This window comes from Tauraco erythrolophus, chromosome 5, assembly GCF_009769465.1.
Source record: "Tauraco erythrolophus isolate bTauEry1 chromosome 5, bTauEry1.pri, whole genome shotgun sequence".
NCBI lineage: Eukaryota > Metazoa > Chordata > Aves > Musophagiformes > Musophagidae > Tauraco > Tauraco erythrolophus.
Window position 1 is genome coordinate 80,171,037 of NC_141469.1, and position 18,893 is coordinate 80,189,929.

Below are 18,893 nucleotides of genomic sequence, written 5' to 3' on the forward strand. Positions count from 1 at the left end.
TACTAATTGTACTGTTTGTTACCATTTCCTCTTCCCTTTCAACATGCACTGAACAACAGTTAAATAGTTTCACTGAGATACCACGTTAACAACGTAATAAAGAAAAATTATTGGTTTAAAACCAAATGTTTCCCAGGAAAATGAAAAACTTAAAAAATAAAAAAATAAATAAGTATATAAACATTCTCTTCCTTTCAGTTCCTGAAAAAAGAGGCAATTTATTTTTTAAATTGTTACATGGTAAAACAGAACTTTTGTTAAATACACACATTAACATTTTAGAATTGTTCGACACAACGTGTGATTTTAAATTGCAGTTTTCCTCCAGCAAATGTTTAACTCAGAACAAAGTAATATTTGTGCTTTAAGGCAGATCACTTAGGAAGTTGGCATCCTGCTTCTATCCAGACGACCGATTCGCTGTACGAGTTCAGGGCCACTATTGCCTCCAAGTGAATCCAAAGGGAAGCATGCAAGCTTGCGAGAGCTTCAGACTGGAATTCCAGACAGGTATATCAATGGAGTAAAAGTCGTTAATGGTTCGAGAAAGCAGGACACAGGTTACGAAGAAGAGAAGCCAGCCTTTAGAAAGACAGCACGCCAAAACTCGTTTTTTGCGGAAAATAACACCACCACCGAGTTAAAATTCCTTTGCAGACCTACTCCACAAAATCTCCACCCCAAGCTCCTCTCAGCAGTTCGTCAGCTCAGAAAAACCGGAGCTGGCAGTCAACACCGCAACCTTTTATTTATCCATTTATTTATTTATTTTTTCCCAAAAACGCTTAGCCGTAAGTCACCAAGCGCCAGGTGAACGACACGAAGGCTACGAGCGTCTTTCCCGCCAACAACCACTACCGGCCTTCACCGAGAAACACCTCACGAAGGAGCTTCCAGCCAACCCTCCTTCACAGAAGGAGAGAACTGACGGCGAAGGGGGGCAGGCGCGGCCGCTCTCCGCCCGGGTGGGGAAGAAGCAGAGAACCGGGGCTCTCCCGGGCTGCGCACAGGGCGCCGAGACCCGGCGCCGCCCGCGGAGGCCCACCGGGGCCGCTCCCGCAAGCGCCGGCCCCTTCCCGCCGCCGCGGCCCGACAAACGGCCGCGCGACACCGGGACCCGCCCCTCCCCCAGCGACACCGTCCCCTCGCGCGCGCACCGCCGCTTACCCCGCCCCGCCCGCCGCGTCCTCCCGGCCCCGCACGCGGCCCGCTCCGCACCGGCACGGCCGCTGCCGCCCCGGCTCCGCCCCTTCCTGCGCGCGCCTCGCCAGGCCCCGCCCCCCCACACGGAGCGCCCGGAACCTCTTGCATGCGGGTCCCGGTTGCGTGGGGGGACCGGCGTGGCGGTGCACCGAGCGCCGGGCGGTGAGCTGAGACTGTCCGCGTATGCCCTCGTCGTTCTCCTTTGTGGTAAGAGCGCAGCGGGCGGCTCTGCGGTGGCCCGGGAGGAGGAAGGGGGAGGTTTGGGAGGGGGAAGAGAGGAGCTGACCCACACATTTGGTGGCCATTATGGCCACCCTCTGGAGTGGGTCCAGAGGAGGCCCACGAAGATGATCCAAGGGCTGGAGCACCTCTGCTATGAAGACAGGCTGAGAGAGTTGGGGCTGTTCAGCCTGGAGAAGAGAAGGCTCCGGGATGATCTTATAGCAGCCTTCCAGTACCTAAAGGGGGCCTACAGGAAAGCTGGAGAGGGACTTCTGACAAGGGCGTGTAGTGGTAGGACAAGGAGCAATGGCTTTAAACTGAAAGAGGGGGGATTTAGATTAGATATAAGGAAGAAATTTTTCCCTCAGAGGGTGGTGAGGCACTGGAACAGGTTGCCCAGAGAAGTCGTGGCTGCCCCATCCCTGGAAGTGTTCAAGGCCAGGTTGGATGAGGCTTTGGGCAACCTGGTGTAGTGGAGGGTGTCCCTGTCCATGGCAGGGGGGTTGGCACTGGATGATCTTTGAGGTCCCTTCCAACCCGAACCATTCTATGATTCTGTTATCCCTGGTCCTGGGGCGGGGCGAGCGTTGAACCTTCCTGTGGCGCGCGGAGGGCCCGAGTGGAGCCGTGGAGGCGGCCGCGCTGGCCCTATGGGTGCGGGCGTCTCTCCTGCCGGCTTCCGGAGGGATGGTCCCTTCTGGGCACACGGGCACTCCCGGTGCCGCGGCCTTGAGGAAGTCGGGCCGAGGCGGTAATGGGCGCGGGAGGGTCCCGGAGCCGCGTTTCGGGCGCTGCCGGGGCGGGAGCCCCGCGTCCGGCGGGCGGTTCGTGCGGGGCTGCCCGGCCCGCTCTCGGGCAGGCGCGGGGCCCCGGCGTGTGGCGTCGGTGCAGGCGGGCTCGGTTGTCAGCGCCTCTGACAGCCACCGAGCCGCGCTCGGCTCCCCGAGGAAGGCGGCGCCGGCCCGCGGCGGGGGACGGCGATTAGGAGCGAACAGACCAGGCAAATGGAGGTGATGTACGCGTAATACAGGGTGTATGCATTTCAACGGTAGTATAGGATGTTTTTTGATCAAAAGGTGGTGGCGTTTTATTCTTGTAAGCATTTTATTTTTAAAGAGTGACTTTCAGATGAGAGGCCTTCCTTTCATTCTTAAAGGAAATGTCAGGGAGAAATTTGCAGCAACTGTGTTGCAAAGGAGCGGATCGTGGCTTTGGTGTGACTAATTCAGAAATTCAGTTTCAACTGAAGTTAGATTCTTCCACCAAGAAATCACCAGGAGGGTGATATCTAGGGAATTTGTAAACCTGATAAATTTTTGGTATCATTGAATTAGGGAAAGGTGAAAACAGCAATGGAGATATAATCAAGTTACTAGTGACTTAACCCATCAGCAGTGACATCTGTTTAAATAACATCCTCAGGTCCATTTTTGCAGAATATGGAAGCTTGCTGGCAGCAAGGATTAGCAAATGTCAATTGTATAGGTACAATTGCCTAATTTACTTGAGTAAATGTTTTTTATAAAACTGACTTTTGTGGCAACACAGCTATTCCTGAGAACAAAAACATTTTGCAGAAAGGTAAGGCCAACGTGACAGGAAAAGGGCTTGATTAGACAAGGAACTCCTGACTGAGCTCCAGTGCGAAAAGGACATGGACAGAATGTGTACACAGTGCTACAGGCTGCAAAGGAGGAATATGGAAATATTGTCCAGGCACGTGGGGTTGGTGTTAAGAAAACCAAAGCTAAGCTAGATTTAAAACTAGCAAGAGATATCAATGGTGAAGAGATGCCATTTATCAGGAAAAGGATTCACAAGGAAAATATGGTGCAGTTGTTGAGTGGGACAAGTGTTTTAGAGACAAGAGACACAGATAAGGGTGAGATAGTCGATGTTGTCTTTGCCTCAGACTTCACCAAAATAAGGTCTCCCAGGCCTTTTGCCACAAGGCAGGGTTCAAGAAGAGGAAGAACTACAAGCATGAAAGAAGATTGAAACAGGAGATGCTTACCTGACAAGTCCATGGGCCCAGGTGGACTGCATTCAAGGGTGCTGAGAGCTGACAGTGTCTTCACAAAGCTACTCTCTGTCATCTTTGAAAGGCCATGAGATTGGGGGAGATCCCCAAATACTGAAGAAAGGCAAATATTACATTCATTTCCAAGAAGGGCAATCTGGAGAACTGCAGGCTGGTCAGCCTCATTCCTTCCACCTACAGAAAGATCATGGAGGAAGCCATTTGTAGTCGTAAGAAGGAGAAGGTGGTGACTGGGGATAGCCAGCATGGGATCTACCAAGGAGAAATAATGCCTGGCCAGCTGGATTGTCCTCTGTGACAAGTGGCAAAATAACTAGATCCAAAAATGAATGGAGAGTGTTGGATGTCATCTGCCATGGGCTTAGGGGGGCCTAACAGAAGCCTTTATATACCTGAGGAGATTACAGAGAAGACAGAGCCAGCCTTTCTACTCAGGTGCATTGCAGAAGAATGAGAGAGAGCGTAAGTTGGAACAAGGGAGGTTCCAATTCAAAGTAAAAGTGTTGGGACAGGTTGTCCAGGAGGTTTGTCACATTCCTGCCTTTGGAGATTTTCAAGATCCAACTGGACAAAGTCCTGGACAAGCTGATCTGAATTCAGTGTTGGCTTTGCTTTGTGCAGGAAGTTGCACAGGGTGACCTCTTGGGGTCCCTTCCAAACGGAATGTTTCTGTGGTTCTTAAATGATGTTCTGTTTGTGAGGAGTAGAAAACAGCAAATATAGAGCGATAGCATAGTCTTAGAAATTTTAGATAAACAGGTTACTGTGATATTGATCGAAATACTAATTTAAAAGTACACATGCTGTGGAATAGAATGTAAAATGAAGGCTATCAGTGCTAGTAACCCCATAGCAGAAGATTTTTACTCCAGTCTTCTAAAATTCTTTGGAGAACATGTCAAATAAATAAGAACTGATTAATACAATTGTTCTGATTAATACAGTTGTCCGGACTACTAAAGTGTGTGAGATTTGAAATATCCCTCATGGGAGATAACTGAGAAATTATGTTGTCATGAATCAAGCCCTGATTAAGATACTAAAACAAAAACTGAAAATAGAAGTTGCTTTTTCCTGCTTTTAAGATTTTCCTTGATCTACTTTATTAAGACTTTAAATCTGAAAGTGATCTGGAAAAGGCATTATTAGTAAATAGGCAACATCTGCCACTGTCACAGTTATTAGATTAGTCAGGAAGAGAGAAAATCGTGAGGAACAGAATAATTCAAAGAGGGGGAAGAAAAAAGTGAATTGATATTATGGTGATAAATGAAATGAATTATTGATGAACACAGTGCAATGCACTGGAAGGAATTTTAATTATGGATGAACACAGTGCCATGCGTTGGAAGGAATTTTGTGCTACTGATTCATGTTACTGGGTTTTAACTTAACTGCTACAGAAGCTGAAGATAGCTGGAAAAGATATGTGAGTGAAAGTCCTTTTAATCATCAGTGTTAGTGAAAAATAAAAGTATTGCTGAATTTATGAAGACTGGGTTTGATAAAAGCATTGCAATATAAACAGGTGGTGTGCACTTTCTTGGAAAAATAGCTTCAATTGTACACCTGTCTCAGAAAATAATAGAAAGAGGAGTTCAGAAACAAATGGGTGAAAATATGACCATATCTGAAAATGTAGTGTAAGTAGATCCATTTAACTGAAAGTGGTGATGAAGAAGATAATACATGTGTAGGCATGCAAAATAATAGCTGGTAAATAAATGAAAAGAAAGGGACTCTTACACTGGAAATCTAATAAGTCTATTAAATTGGAAGACCATATATTCTCTGTAGTGCTCAATTAAGTTTATGTATATTTGGCAGAAGGCAATAGTATGCTCAAGAAATAGGAGATTCAAAAAATTCTTAAACATTTCAAGAATAACAACCCACTAATTAACATTTTTTCCCCACAGTTATTTAAACCACTTAGAGTAGTCCACATTGGGAGATTACTCTGTGATTGTCCATTGTGTGATTTTTAATATCATCTCTCATACTTCGGAGAGCTTTGGTACTTAATGTTTCATCTTGTCTACCCGTCATCAAACATTCTCACACAATGGTGAAGTGTCAAACAGAGACCCAAGTTGAGAAAGGTGCTTTTAGGGCTGGGCTGATGTGGTAATACCTAGTTGTAAGAGGGTGCACTTGAGTTCCTGTCCCTGCTCCAGAAGTTGCCTGTGTGTTCGTTTTAGTTACTGCTTTGTGCAAAACCAGATCTGCTCCGGGTTCAGGGTTTAAACACAGGTCTCTAATCTCACAGCTGCGTTATAAACTGCTACACAAAAGACAGTGTCATACTCACTTGTTTTCTGCTTCTTCTTCCTAAACAACATTTGAGTTATTTCCTGTACAAAGATCCCACTTCAACAAGAAAGTCAAGGAGTGCTCTGGTGCAGAATAACCTATGGCATCATCGTTAAAACACTGTACTGTTCTTGCTCCAAGGCTATCACCTTGCTGTATGCTGACTTCACCACCAGAGGAACAGTTCATGAATGAAAAGATGAATGAATGTAATTGGATCTTGGGTTTATAAGTATCAAACCACTGTTCTGATCTGTAAGCATCTGGAAAAGGTCACTACCAAAAGCAATAATTTGACTTTTGGACCAGGCCAGTTGTTGGTATTAACCTGTTTGACAGTCGTGTTATTGTGATGCAGTAAGGAGAGTGTATTTATCAATTTACTTTTTTCAGATGACGCTATTTTTAAGACATTGTATGCCTAAACTGAGCGTACTTGAGCAGTTTAATAAGCCCAGTTCTCTCCCTTCTCATGAGAAGTTTCTTGTGATGTTAGTTATAACTCCAGTAGCCTATGACATTATAATGTACCCTTGAGAACAGAGAAGGAATCGCAGCAACTTCATGCGCAAATAAAAAAATGCAGAAAACCCTTTTAAAATTTGTATGTTAATTGTTCCTTTGCAATAGATGTCTTTAAAAAGCTAGAGCTAGAAATAAACCTGGGAAATGTTACCTTCAGAAAGATGAAAATGGAGTTGGTATGCTTACACTTGTTCTCTAAATAATACAGGCATCTTGAAATGGATGCTAATGACTGTTGAGGCTCCCTGTTCCTTACATACACAAGAAGAAGCCTCAGAAAAGAACTTAAAGGATTTTTTTTTTAACAGGCAATTATTCCAAACTTCTGAAATCAATGATTTAATTCTACTATGGTCATTCCACAGAACGTTTAGCAGAGTCCTAATTTAAGATTGCGTGGGACTGTAACTTGGAAGGCATTTTCGCAGAACGAAGAAATAGGAGACCCTACCCACAGAACTCAGCCTGAAAATTTGTCAGAGGTAGATGCATAGAAAAAGAGGATATGTGCTTTCCATGCACATTGAATTCACTTTAGTAAACATCAGAGAGAGACTGAGTTGGCTGGATGGGGCTTGCACCGCAGTGTCTGCTTGATCAGTGAAAAAGCAGAGTAACTGGTGTGTAGTACTTACTAGCCGAACTTCTGTGGCCACCAGAAAATGATTTGATAAGTAGCAAAGATTAAGGAAGAGAGAAGAGGCTCTTCAAGAGGATCCTTAACTCTCTGCTGGGTCCATTGATAAAATCCCTATGAAGTCTACTGTGTGTCGAACTCCTTGATGATCTCAGTCGAGTGATTCTCTGGTGTCTCGTGAAAGCTCAGCGTGAGATAAAGGTTCCTGGAGACTTCTAGGCAAGTGTTGAGGGAACGGGCTGCCAGTGCTGGTGTTTTGGCCAGAGAGGTAAAAGTTCACTGCCTTGAATATCAAAAGGAATTCATTCAGACGAAACCTTGGAAGCTCCAGCTGAAAAAGCTGTCTGGGCAGTGCTTTTGAGCAGAATTGATGAAAGTCGTTTCAAGAATGTCTTCTGGATTACTGTGTAAAAAATAAAACATCCTGATCTCTTTCAAATGAAGCAATTATTAGTAATACCACTTCTCATCCATTTCGGAAAAGAGCAGGAAACTTCCCTTCCCGTGTTGTTTTTTTAAATTATTGATTGTTAATTACTGGTCAAGTTAGAGAGATACCTATCTTTGTAGGGATAGTTTGTGATGTAAATGCAGTTCCTCAGAACTTTTGTTAAAGAAATTAACAGAGAAGGCTCCAGAGTGCAGGAAAGTATTGCTGTGAAGCAAACATATTTTTTAAAATTCCTTCTACCCTTTTCCTCACTTTATCCTATTTACATTGACCCTGTGGCACCTTAGAGCTCTGGATAGTCATTACTTGACATGTAAGCCTAGACTGTCACAAGGAGACTTGGGTAAATCACAACCCGAGTTATAAATATTCTGTTTCAGCTAAATTTAGAAATGGACAATATTTTTTTTGAGATTTTTAATATATCCATGAAATTATATACTAGCTGTTTTATGTCTCTTGCATTGTATGTTACAATGAGCTGTTCTTTTCAAAAGTTATTTTTTCTACCAGAGACTTTTCCTTGTTATTCTTAAGTGAGCAATGAGATAGAAATCACTGTATGTGCAAATAATGTTAAGGAGAGGGTAATAATTGTGTTTCTTGAAGTTTACATTTATTTTGCATACTTTTCAATATTCTGTGTGTAAGGAATATCAAGAATATGGAATATTTGTTCCGTTTATGTATAAAGTATGATGAATTTAGTTTCTGAACATTAGATATGCCAAAGAATGAATTTGACATCATTCAGATGTAAAGCCAAATTCAAGTTCTACAGCTCTGAAGTTCACAATCAGTTATCTTCTAATGATGATAATTAATTCACATCTCATCCTTGCTGTGATTTAATATAATTTCATTTTACAAAAAAAAAATCTTCTGTGAGATAGCTAGCCACGTGCTGTTTTGAGTTATGCTCCATATGAGTAAAGTTGTTATTGTTTGTTTGTTTCTTTATTCCTCCAAAGACACCACTATGGCTGCTACAGTGAACTTGGAGCTTGATCCCATTTTTTTGAAAGCCCTGGGCTTCTTACATTCAAAGAGTAAGGACTCTGCTGAAAAGCTGAAAGCACTTCTTGATGAGTCTTTGGCCAGAGGAACTGACTCGAGCTATCGTCCGTCTCAGAAGGTATTGGTATTAGAGAGCATGGATCATTTTCGTATGCCTTTTTAAAGATCCTTCTATTCGTAGTTCATCTTTTATAGCTGAAAAGTTACGAGAGAATCCAAACTTGAGGAAAAAAATCCCCTTTTATGCAGCATAATCTATTCAATTAATTGAAGTTAATGGAAAAAATAAATCTCTTAGCCTTGTTGATGTACCAAGACCTGTAAAAGAGATATTCAACACTATATTGCAAGTGTCATGACTTTGTAATAGTACTTTTTATTTGTTTTGACATTTTTGTTAGTAAGCTATCATACATGCTATCTGAGGTGAACCCAAAATTATGGATTTCTCCAGTTACAATCAGAGCTAAAAGGTCTTTAAATTCAGCTTATTCTTGCCACAGATAAATATGAAAAAACCAAGCTATTTACTCATAAAGCTGGATCTCTTTTCTTGAAATTCTGTTGATGAAGTCATATGAGAATGAAAACCACCAAATGGTTCCAAGCAGAAATGATTTGCAGGCTGAAAAAATCACCATCAATGGACAAATTTATTGTTTTTATCTACTGAAAACCTTCACACATCTGCTAGAGAAAATGTTTGAATCTGAGATTAGCATATGGAAATAACCAAGCAGGGACATCCTCATGTTGATCCATGTTGCCATGTGGATGATGAGGGAGTGTTCTCACCTGAGATGCCAGAAGTCAGGTTGGTATGTTCCAATCGTGGTCTGTATGCTGATACATCAGTAATATTTCATTTCTACAAAATGTACATGATTCTGAATAACTGAACAGCACTATTGCTGCTACGTGATGCTTGTACTGTGTGGTCCGACTCCTTTCTATTTAGATTGTTAACTCCCTGAAAGCTAATCTGCAGTTCCCTCTAACAAGAATCCCAAAGCTCTCAGCAGCTCTCTGTCAGAGCTCCAACAAGCGTTGGTTTGTGGTGCAAGGAGGAAGCAGGGAGCCGAATGACAGTGCGGAGAGGCTTGAGAAGCCGATGCTAATAACAGCTCGGCTGTAGTCGGCTGTCCTCATGTGAGATGCGGGCTCAGGCACGAGAAAGAAATCTTTTGTTCTCCTCTTTTCAGTGTGTCTCCAGTATCAGCTGGACTGCAAAGCTCAGAAATGGAAAAAAGTACAAGAATTCCTTGCCTTACATTCTCAGGCTGCAGGATTAATTTGTGGTTGACCATGAAATCGAAGAACAGAGTAAGGAGCACAGGATTACCACAGTCGGGCAGATGAGAAAATCCATTTCTTCCTCTGGATGCAACAGGAAGTCAGTGAACTTGGCGGAGCTGAAGCTCAGGGCTCAGAACTCCTCCACGTATTCAGCAGAGAATTACTCCCATCTCACCAAGCTGAGGGAGGGAGGGTGCCTTATTTATGCATATTGTTGGGATTAATCACTCATTTACAGGCTCACTTGCTTATTATCCTTTGCTGGCACTAATGGTTCATCAATAAGAACTGTTGATTTCTGCTGAGATCTAAATTTATTAATCTGATAGGTGAATATGGAGTGAGATTAAGCGGAGGTCAATATTTTTCTCCATGAGGGAATGAAGTATTTAATGTCAGGTGACATCAGATGTCAACTTATGTTTTCAGCTTATATTGAATTTTGTCCTCAGAACTGTCTGAAATTGTGTGTTCATTATATCTTTGAATTTTAAAAGCAAAAAAAGTTTTTTCCTTTTTAATTAATGTTCCAAAGAGGATCTGTCTTTGGAAAAGGAGCACCTTTTTCTCTGGAAAGTGAGTGATGAGGGGAGGTTTTAATAATTGACTGCAGCTTAAACACACTAATTTGTCAATGCGATATGAAAATATTTAAGAAATGTTAAAAAAATGTATATATATAGATGATCAATGTTGTATGACATGTTTGCCTAACCTGTTATTTATTTGCAAACTAGAAAGTAACTCAAGCGTAGAGTTTGCCTTCAATTTTTGTTTCTGTTTTTAGGAAGTAGAGCAACCGAAAGTATCTGTTACCAAACCTATTTCCAGTAAGCAAGAGCCTAAAGCTTCTTCTAGTTTGCCTTCTGGCAACAACAATGGCAAGCCCACTGCATCAGAAAAGGTGAAAAAGGAAACAGAAAAGAGATCTGCTGATAAAGTAAGTAATTTTTGGTCTCTAATGAAATAACTTGGCTAACAAACTTGAAGATGTTTTAGACAAAAGCTCTCCTTTTTAACCCATTTAAGTCAACTCATCTAGTTGCACGTAGCCTGTGAGCTGCATTATCCAGTCTTGTTGCCGTTTGGGCAATTCAACAACAGCCATGTTACAACCTGTGAATGTTTTCCCCGCTCATTGCAGGGGGATTGACTAGATGACCTTTAAAGGTCCAACCCAAACCCTTCTATGATTCTATATTTTAAATATCCTATTAGAGGTTACTAAAAAGTAGCAAGCTGAAATGTGGGATTCCCAAAGCTTTTGGAAGGGTTTGGAGGTGAAGCACGAAAAGTGGGCTTGAGCTTCTAGTTCATAAATATTTTAAAGAAAATATGGATCTAAGGAAAATACATTGTGTATGTGCTGTGTAAAGTACACCACCTTGTACTGCTAACCTAGTTGTTCCAGTCGTTTTCTCATTTCAGTAATATCCATCAGCTTTTTGCATTTTCACGTTCCCTGTGTGTGTGTGACAGATAAAAGTGGATACCGCTGAAGGAGCTGATGCACCAAAGAAGCCCAGACTAGAGAAGCAAGAGGCTCGTTCCTCTCCTATTACAGTTCAGACGAGCAAGGATTTATCCATGCCGGATTTATCTAGCTTTGAAGAAACCAGTGCTGATGACTTTGCTATGGAAATGGGACTAGCCTGTGTTGTTTGCAGGTAAGTCAACATTGCTTCATTGCAATCGTGCAGTTACTTTATTTTTCCTGTGTACTATTGAGTTAATGCTTCCTGTAGTTTTTATTCTGAAAATCACTTAAGCACATACCCAAAATTAATAATACATTTAAGCATCCTTCTTGAATAAGAATGGCTTCTTGAAAATGGAACCTTTAACGAGAAAAACAACTTTCCTTCTTCGGGAAAGGTCAAGTGAAAAATAATAAACCTAGACAAGATGCAAAACCTATCATGACAAATACTAATTTTTAATTATTGAAAACAAGTTAAAATATAAGTAGTTAATGATAATATTTTTTTAAAAATCAGTTCTTTTCTGAAAACACTGTTTAGTGGCAGCATTATGAGCTCTGTATGTGTCACTCCCCTTTTCATAATCATTTGACATTAATTTGCACATAACCATGTTTTTTCAGTTAACAGCATAAATATAGCTAGCAGTCAAGACAGATTCTTTTTACTTTTCAGTAAGGGCTCAAAAATCTTTCTTAATGAAATTTAGCATCAACAGAAGTATAAAATACGCTTTTGAATATCCACCCTGGGATCAAATCGAAGGACATGGAGCTGCTCAGCCTGGAGAAGAGAAGGCTCCGGGGTGATCCTGTTGCAGCCCTCCAGTACCTAAAGGGGGCCTACAGGAAAGCTGGAGAGGGACTTTTGACAAGGGCATGTAGTGACAGGACAAGGGGCAATGGCTTTAAACTGAAAGAGCGCAGATTTAGATTAGATATAAGGAAGAAATTTTTCACTCAGGGTGGTGAGGCACTGGAACAGGTTGCCCAGAGAAGTTGTAGATGCCCCATCCCTGCAAGTGTTCAGGACCAGGTTGGATGAGGCTTTGGGCAGCCTGGTGTAGTGGAGGGTTTCCCTGCCCATGGCAGGGGGGTTGGAACTGGATGATCTTTGAGGTCCCTTCCAACCCAACCGTTCTATGATTCTATGATTTCACAGATTATGTATATCCTTGTAAGTCCCCACTGCTACCGAAAGGAGAAGTTCTCTGCTTTGGCTTTTCAGTAGGTTTAAGTTTCAGTCAGCTTAGTGAGTGTAAATGCTTCTGCTGGCACGTGTGTGGACGCAGGAGTGTAGAGCCAGGACAGAGACTAGCCTTTTGGTAGCAGTATGTATTTTAGCTCAGCTTAAGCCAGTTGGCAGACTGTTCTGTAACTTTGTTCCTCAGTCATTTCCGTGGTCGTTCCAGTTGTGCAATAAGGAGGTGTCTCTAGTCCGTGGAGGATAAATTTCTGTTGTTACCACTTATTATACTGTTACCAATTGTAGACTGATGAGATTTCATGTCACGTTATTCCCATGTGTGAGCTCAAATGTTTCATTTCTTATTATAGACGTTGGAAAAGGAAGAACATTTGAAGTATGAAATAAATATTTCAATTTTACCTTTCTTCCTGCAAATTCCATTTTGCTGTCCCCTAAAGGGGCAAAGCCCAGTTCAGTAGTATGTTAAAATGCAACTAAAACCAGTATGGTATTAACTTATTTAGCAGAAGATAAAGAAGAGTTTTGTTTAGTCTTGAACTGCTGTGGATTATTAATTCTGCATCTTCCCTGGCAAAGGAAAACTCATACAGGCATAATGAGAGATGTCTGCAAAGTAAGGAAGGAAATTGCAACTGCTGTCCTAGCATGACCAAGACTTTGCTTTGGATAGCATTGACCCACTATGTGGTTTCATGAGCTGTTCCACAACCAGTGGCTGCTGAAGGCTTTGCTTCCAGCTGATGGTGGTCACAGATTCATAGTGCTCTTGCAAAAGATGCATCTGTCCTGTGTAACTAAAATATCTCTCTTGAGCTGGGGCCAGAGAGGGGAAGAAGCACAGCAGGGAAAGAACCAGCCCATTAGAGAGGGAATGGCAACGATCACCTGACGCTCAGGATTTGGTTTAATTTCACATGAAAGCTGCTGGAACTGAGATCATGTGTGGTTCTCTGTCTCCAGTTCACACTGGACAGGATGTTTTTCAGAGTACTTGTGCTTCAGACTTTCTGAATCCAACACATTCATTTTTTATCGATGCAAAAACTAGAGACATTAAATATTTGTTCAAGGTTTGCTAATTGTCAAATGTGTTTTCAGTGATTAGGAGTATTGAACATTGATGCCCGTGGTGGTTTTCATACCAAGTTAGGCATAAAGGGAGAGGGTGTATTGAAATAACCCTCTCCAATACCTGCAGATTTTAGAAAAACAGGACTCACCAGTTATATGGCTTCTCAGTTATATGAAGAGGAAATACTATATGCAGCAGATGATAGTGAACTCTGTCTCTCAAAAAAGCCAAAAAATACAAAAAGCCTGGTTTTGAAAGAGCAACCTTATTTTTTATGAATACTTCTTTTGTTTGCTTGTTTTCTGAAGGTGAAAAATCATGCGGATTGTTTCTCAGTTATCGTATCATTTAGAAATAAGTTTGTTTTAAGTTGTTTTGGGGCATTTAGAGTTCATGGTTTTTGAATAAGTCTGAGATTGTTCTTTGTGATTTTAAAATAGCATGAGTCTCCTCCCTCAAGAGATGGGGTTGAAACATCAATGCTTTGTTCTAACCCAGTTTATTTAGGAATAAGAAACAAACAAAACGTCTTTTGAAATATCCTGCATCTAAAATAATGGTCCCTGGAATTTCAGAAAGGTTTCTCCCTCTGTTTTTTAACAGCCCATTTAGAAGAGAAATATTTCTTAGGGAATGTTTTAGTATCCGTATGGACAATACCTTCAGACTCCGTTTTCCTTTCACATAAAGAAATAAGGTATTACCTTTCCCCACCCATCTACAAATCGAGTTTCCATGGTTACCTGGGTACCTGCTTCTCAGGAATATGAGCAAAAGCAGCTTAGCAATTAAATAGCCTAATTTGTCATCTGAAGGAAGAAATCATTAGGAAAACGGTATTTGGCTAATTCACAGACATCCTCCCAGTCGTGTGTATATCACTAATTTGTCATTTATACAGCACGATTACTTTCACCAGAAGCCCACGCAAAATTAAGTCCTCATCACTAGCTTACATGTTTGCTTCAAGGCAGGACTGCACAGTTAATCCTCTCTATTCCATCTTTCCATGATTCTGGTATTATCTTAAATTCCAAGTGTCTGTCTGTGTAGTAGAGACCAAAAGGACGGGTAATAGAACATCTTTAAAGTAGTATATGGCTTGGATGATGATGCTTTGAAATCCTGTGGCAGAAAGCACTCTTACAGGCTTGTCATTGAGAAATTGTTTGTTCTTGAACTATATTGCTCTGCAGCTTACAGCAAAATGATCCAAATGTAAACTAGGCCTTAACGTGCAAATATAATGAGGAAGTCAGAGTTGGTATACAGTGAGGTATCCATAAAATGCCCAGGTGAAGCCAAGCAGGGAAGACTTACATTTCTCATATAAAAATCAAACAGGGAAATCAAAAGTGTCCTATGCACATGTTTAATAGTATAGAAGTTTTAGATTTTCTTGAAAGAAGTTGCTTTAAAAAACACAAAATTTCTAAGGTATTTGTTAGGAGGAACTCATACAGGAAGGAAAGGAATACATTTCATTTGCCTCAGGTAGAAAATATATGTGAAGGCAAAAATATTTTTAGTTTTTATCTTAAGCCTTGCAAAATTTGCAACAATTGGATAATCCTTTAAGTGCTTTCTCCCCTAATCTGTTCTTAACTATTTGCTCTGCAGGCAAATGACAGTTATTTCTGGGAATCAGCTAGTAGAGTGTCAGGAGTGCCATAATCTCTACCACCAGGATTGCCATAAACCTCAGGTGACAGAGAAGGAAGTGAATGATCCTCGACTCGTGTGGTATTGTGCGCGCTGCACCAGGCAGATGAAGAGAATGGTAGGAATCAGTTTTTTTGTCTCGTGTGAGCACTGTTTGAATACCACAGGCTGTTTCTAATACATGAGAGTATTTTATGGGCTGCAGAAATCTTTGGAAGCATGTTGGAGAAACGTTTTTCTCAGCAGTGCTTCCCTTGCTGCAGCTGTGTTTTTTAATGTAGCATGTCAGAGTATTCTGTAATGTGCTTCTTAAACAAAGCTTTTTAAAAATCGCAAGTTGAGTGAAGAAGAATTAAATAGTATTCTTTCCTACTTGGTAAGCAGCAGTTGAAAACTTTTTATTTCAGGTGATACTCAGTTTGTAGTACACATCCACCAAATAGCCCTAAAATAGAGTTTTCGTTTTCTTCGCAGCTTTGGACAGGAATGGTTGTTTTCCTGTAAGACAAGACTGCAAATTTCAGTCCAGATCTTAAGTGCTGAGCGTTCACAGGTTCAACAGTAAGCTGAGGGTAGCGTCTTTCAGGAAAAAAATAAAACTTTATTTTGATTGATCTGCATGTTAATTTAGTGACTAAACAGATTAATTATTCCTGATCCTCCAGGAATCTCACTCGTGTCATTATGAGAAACAAACATCAGAGTAAGAAAGCATCATTGGGTGCATGAAACATTAACTATTCACACAACTTTAGTTCTGACATTTTACAATCAAACCCTTTTATACAGCAGAGAGTGTGTTCTGGTTTGGATCTGTTCTATGATAACTTAGCAAATTGTTATCTGTTGAAATGGCTCTACTAAGAAACAAGAAAGGAAGGCGATGCAAGGTCCTGGCCCAGAAGTTATTGGCACTGACTGAAGTACATGATTATTCTGATGATTATCAGGCCTTTGAACTCAGAGGAGTGTTTGCATGAGGTCAGTTATTGCACAGGATAGCCATTGCAGCCATTCAGTTCTTCCCTTCAATATGCCCTTTCCTTTTTTTTTTTTCCCCCAGCATAAATTCTACCATTTTACCTGCAACTTCTTAGCAGGCTGTTGCAGCCTGCGTCCCAGTACTGCTGGACTGTGGCCCTGTCTTCCTCAAGTTCACCTGTCTTTGCCTTATTTCTGTGAAGGCCCAAGAGCTTTCCTGTTCCCTGAGTGTCAACGCTGCCGCTCTTACACACTGAAATATCAAGTCCTGTTCGGTATGGTTTTTGGCTGGACTCTGTCCCCAGTACCGTACTCAGCACTACCTTCACACCTATTTTACCTTATTTTTCAGGTAGTGTTCAGCTCGAAACTGTAAAGGCGAGGTTACAATCTGATAATACTCATGCGTTTTGTTAAGAGTCAAAACAGTCAGTGTTATGGGCCCCATGACTAATTTGGTTTTTATTTCCTACCACTTATACAGGCTCAGAAGACACAAAAACCACCTCAAAAACCAGCTCCTGCAGTGGTTTCGGTTGCACCAGCTGTGAAGGATCCATTGGTCAAGAAGCCAGAAATTAAGTTAAAACCTGAGACCCCACCAACTTTTCTAGCATTCAAGAGAACAGAAGTCAAGGTAAATTTACATTACATAAATAAGTTTACATTTTCCAAAGGAAATGTTTACATTTCACTACATAGATTATCAATTTTTTTCCGTCAGACCAATCTTTTCTCACAAGAGCCATGAATGAAAATGGTCTGCTGTACTGTGTGTACGAAGTAGTACCACAGCATAGTGGCTTTGCATTAATACTATATAAAGAGTGGGGTAAAAAAATCAATTCAGCTCTAATTTTGTGAAATATCCATGTCTCATCTGTGTTTTTATGTTATGAGGGAGAGAACAGAATTTACAGGGGGTTTTTTATTTTTTTTTTAACGACAGTTAGAAATCCCTATAAATGGGCACTGGCAGCCCAGAAAGCCAATCGCATCCTGCGCTGTATCAAAAGAAGTGAGGCCAGCAGATCAAGGGAGGTGATTCTGCCCCTCCACTTGTGTCTTATGAGACTCCACCTGGAGTTCTGTGTTTGGCTCTGGGACCCCCAGCATAAGAAGGACATGGACCTCCTTGGGCAGGTCCAGAGGAGGGCCATGAAGATGACCAGGGGGCTGGAGCATTTGCTGAGCGAGTTGGGGTTGTTAGCCTGGTGGAGGCTCCAGGGAGACTTTATAGCAGCAGTGATGACAGGAAAACAATGAAAGATAGTGGCTTGCCTCCCTTTTTTATACTTCACAAATTTGGGCTTTTTGTAGTTACTACAGTTAAACCATCTTTTAGAGTTTGAGGGGATCGCAATGCCATATGATAGCCTACTAGCTGTATAGAAGAAAGGGAAGGAAAGGTAATATTGGTTTTATATGGCTGGGAAATTAAACGTTGGCTGCACCTGGCATATTTTCCTTTCCTGTTAATACTTTTAACTGTAGTGACTAGTGATGAAATATTGTCCACTGGATGTTCTTGGAGAAAGAACTGAAACAGAGGCTCGGTCTGTTCCTGCGGTGATGCGTTACACAAATAGCACTACTATAATAAGAATGTTTTATTTGTTTTAGACCTCAGCAGCAATTTCGGGGAACTCGGCCAGTACAAGTGTTTCCTCTTCAGCAACCAGTGGCCTTACAGGATGGGCTGCTTTTGCAGCCAAAACCTCCTCTGCCAATCCATCAACTGCCAAACTGGGATCAGCGGCACAGAGCACTAGTGGGAAACCAGCAGCTTCTTCAAATAACCAGAAACCTGTGGGTTTGTCAGGATTGGCAACTTCCAAAACAGGACTAGGATCAAAAATAGCTTCTGCCAACAACAGCACAAACCCAGTTCCGCTGAAACCTCCTCCACCTCTGACACTGGGGAAAACCACCCTTAGCCGTTCGGTAAGCAGTGACAACGTCAGCAAAGTAGGTCTTCCTAGTCCCAGCAGTACCACTCCGAGCACCAGCAGCCCCGTGAGCACTGGGAACGGCAACAGCGGGGCTGCAGGGAACAGCGGGGGCAATGCAAGCAAAGCCACGGCAGATACTGGTAACCAGTCAGCCTCCCTAAAAGGCCCAACTTCTCAGGAATCTCAGCTCAATGCTATGAAGAGGTTACAAATGGTCAAGAAGAAGGCTGCTCAAAAGAAACTCAAGAAGTAGTGGGGCTGCTTGCGGATTTGCTGGTTGTGTTCTGTGAAACAGCAGCGTTTGCGTTTTTCTCAAAAAAAATCGGCCGGTTACTGGACTGAAGCAGTAGTTACAGGGAAGCCTGGAACCCATGTTATACAGGAGGTCAAATTTTGGTAATCCTAGTAGTTCTTCTGACTTTGCAAATCTGTGAATCAAATATGTTGGAGGAATTCACTATTATGTGCTCCTGGTTTTTAGCTCAGAGTACTGAAACTTGAAATTGTAAAAGTCGGTTCTTTTGGAGTATAAAAAAAACAGATTTCTATGGACACTTAATAAATTGAACTTACTGAAACTGTTGTTCTTAAATGTTTTTAATATAGGAAATCATTGCTGCTCTTCTTTCACCCTATTTTCCAATACTTAAAATGCTTTACCTGTTCAGAGTTGTCTACATTGTGCAGAGTTAATTGTTCATCCTAAATTACACAGTTCCTTATGGACAAAATATATATTCTTTTAAATAATTTCAAAAATTAACTGTTAAACAACATATTTTATTTCAAGTGAGAATTTTAAGTGGCCTATTTTGGTTTTATGCAGTGAGA

At 41.6% G+C, this 18,893-nt stretch overlaps 1 protein-coding gene across 2 annotated transcripts; it reads left to right on the forward strand.

The window, feature by feature from the left end:
- The first annotated feature begins 1,341 nt into the window (after positions 1-1,341).
- Positions 1,342-18,620, forward strand: INTS12 (integrator complex subunit 12). 2 transcript variants are annotated; one of them, XM_086612178.1, is made up of 7 exons: positions 1,342-1,410; positions 8,364-8,527; positions 10,493-10,645; positions 11,185-11,372; positions 15,088-15,247; positions 16,595-16,747; positions 17,734-18,620. In XM_086612178.1, exons 2-7 carry the CDS (start codon positions 8,372-8,374, stop codon positions 18,313-18,315), a joined length of 1,392 nt encoding a protein of 463 aa, XP_086468304.1. In that variant the 5' UTR covers positions 1,342-1,410; positions 8,364-8,371; the 3' UTR covers positions 18,316-18,620. The 2 variants fall into 2 exon arrangements, with proteins under 2 accessions (XP_086468304.1, XP_086468305.1); XM_086612179.1 differs by lacking the exon at positions 1,342-1,410 and adding an exon at positions 6,608-6,786.
- Positions 18,621-18,893: the final 273 nt, after the last annotated feature.

Bases quoted from the DNA above. Each gene is read 5' to 3' on its own strand.
- INTS12 (XM_086612178.1), top strand. From the start codon at position 8,372: ATGGCTGCTACAGTGAACTTGGAGCTTGATCCCATTTTTTTGAAAGCC. The intron at 15,248-16,594 runs GTAGGAATCAGT...CCACTTATACAG, and splicing joins CCAGGCAGATGAAGAGAATG to GCTCAGAAGACACAAAAACC. The intron at 16,748-17,733 runs GTAAATTTACAT...TATTTGTTTTAG, and splicing joins TCAAGAGAACAGAAGTCAAG to ACCTCAGCAGCAATTTCGGG.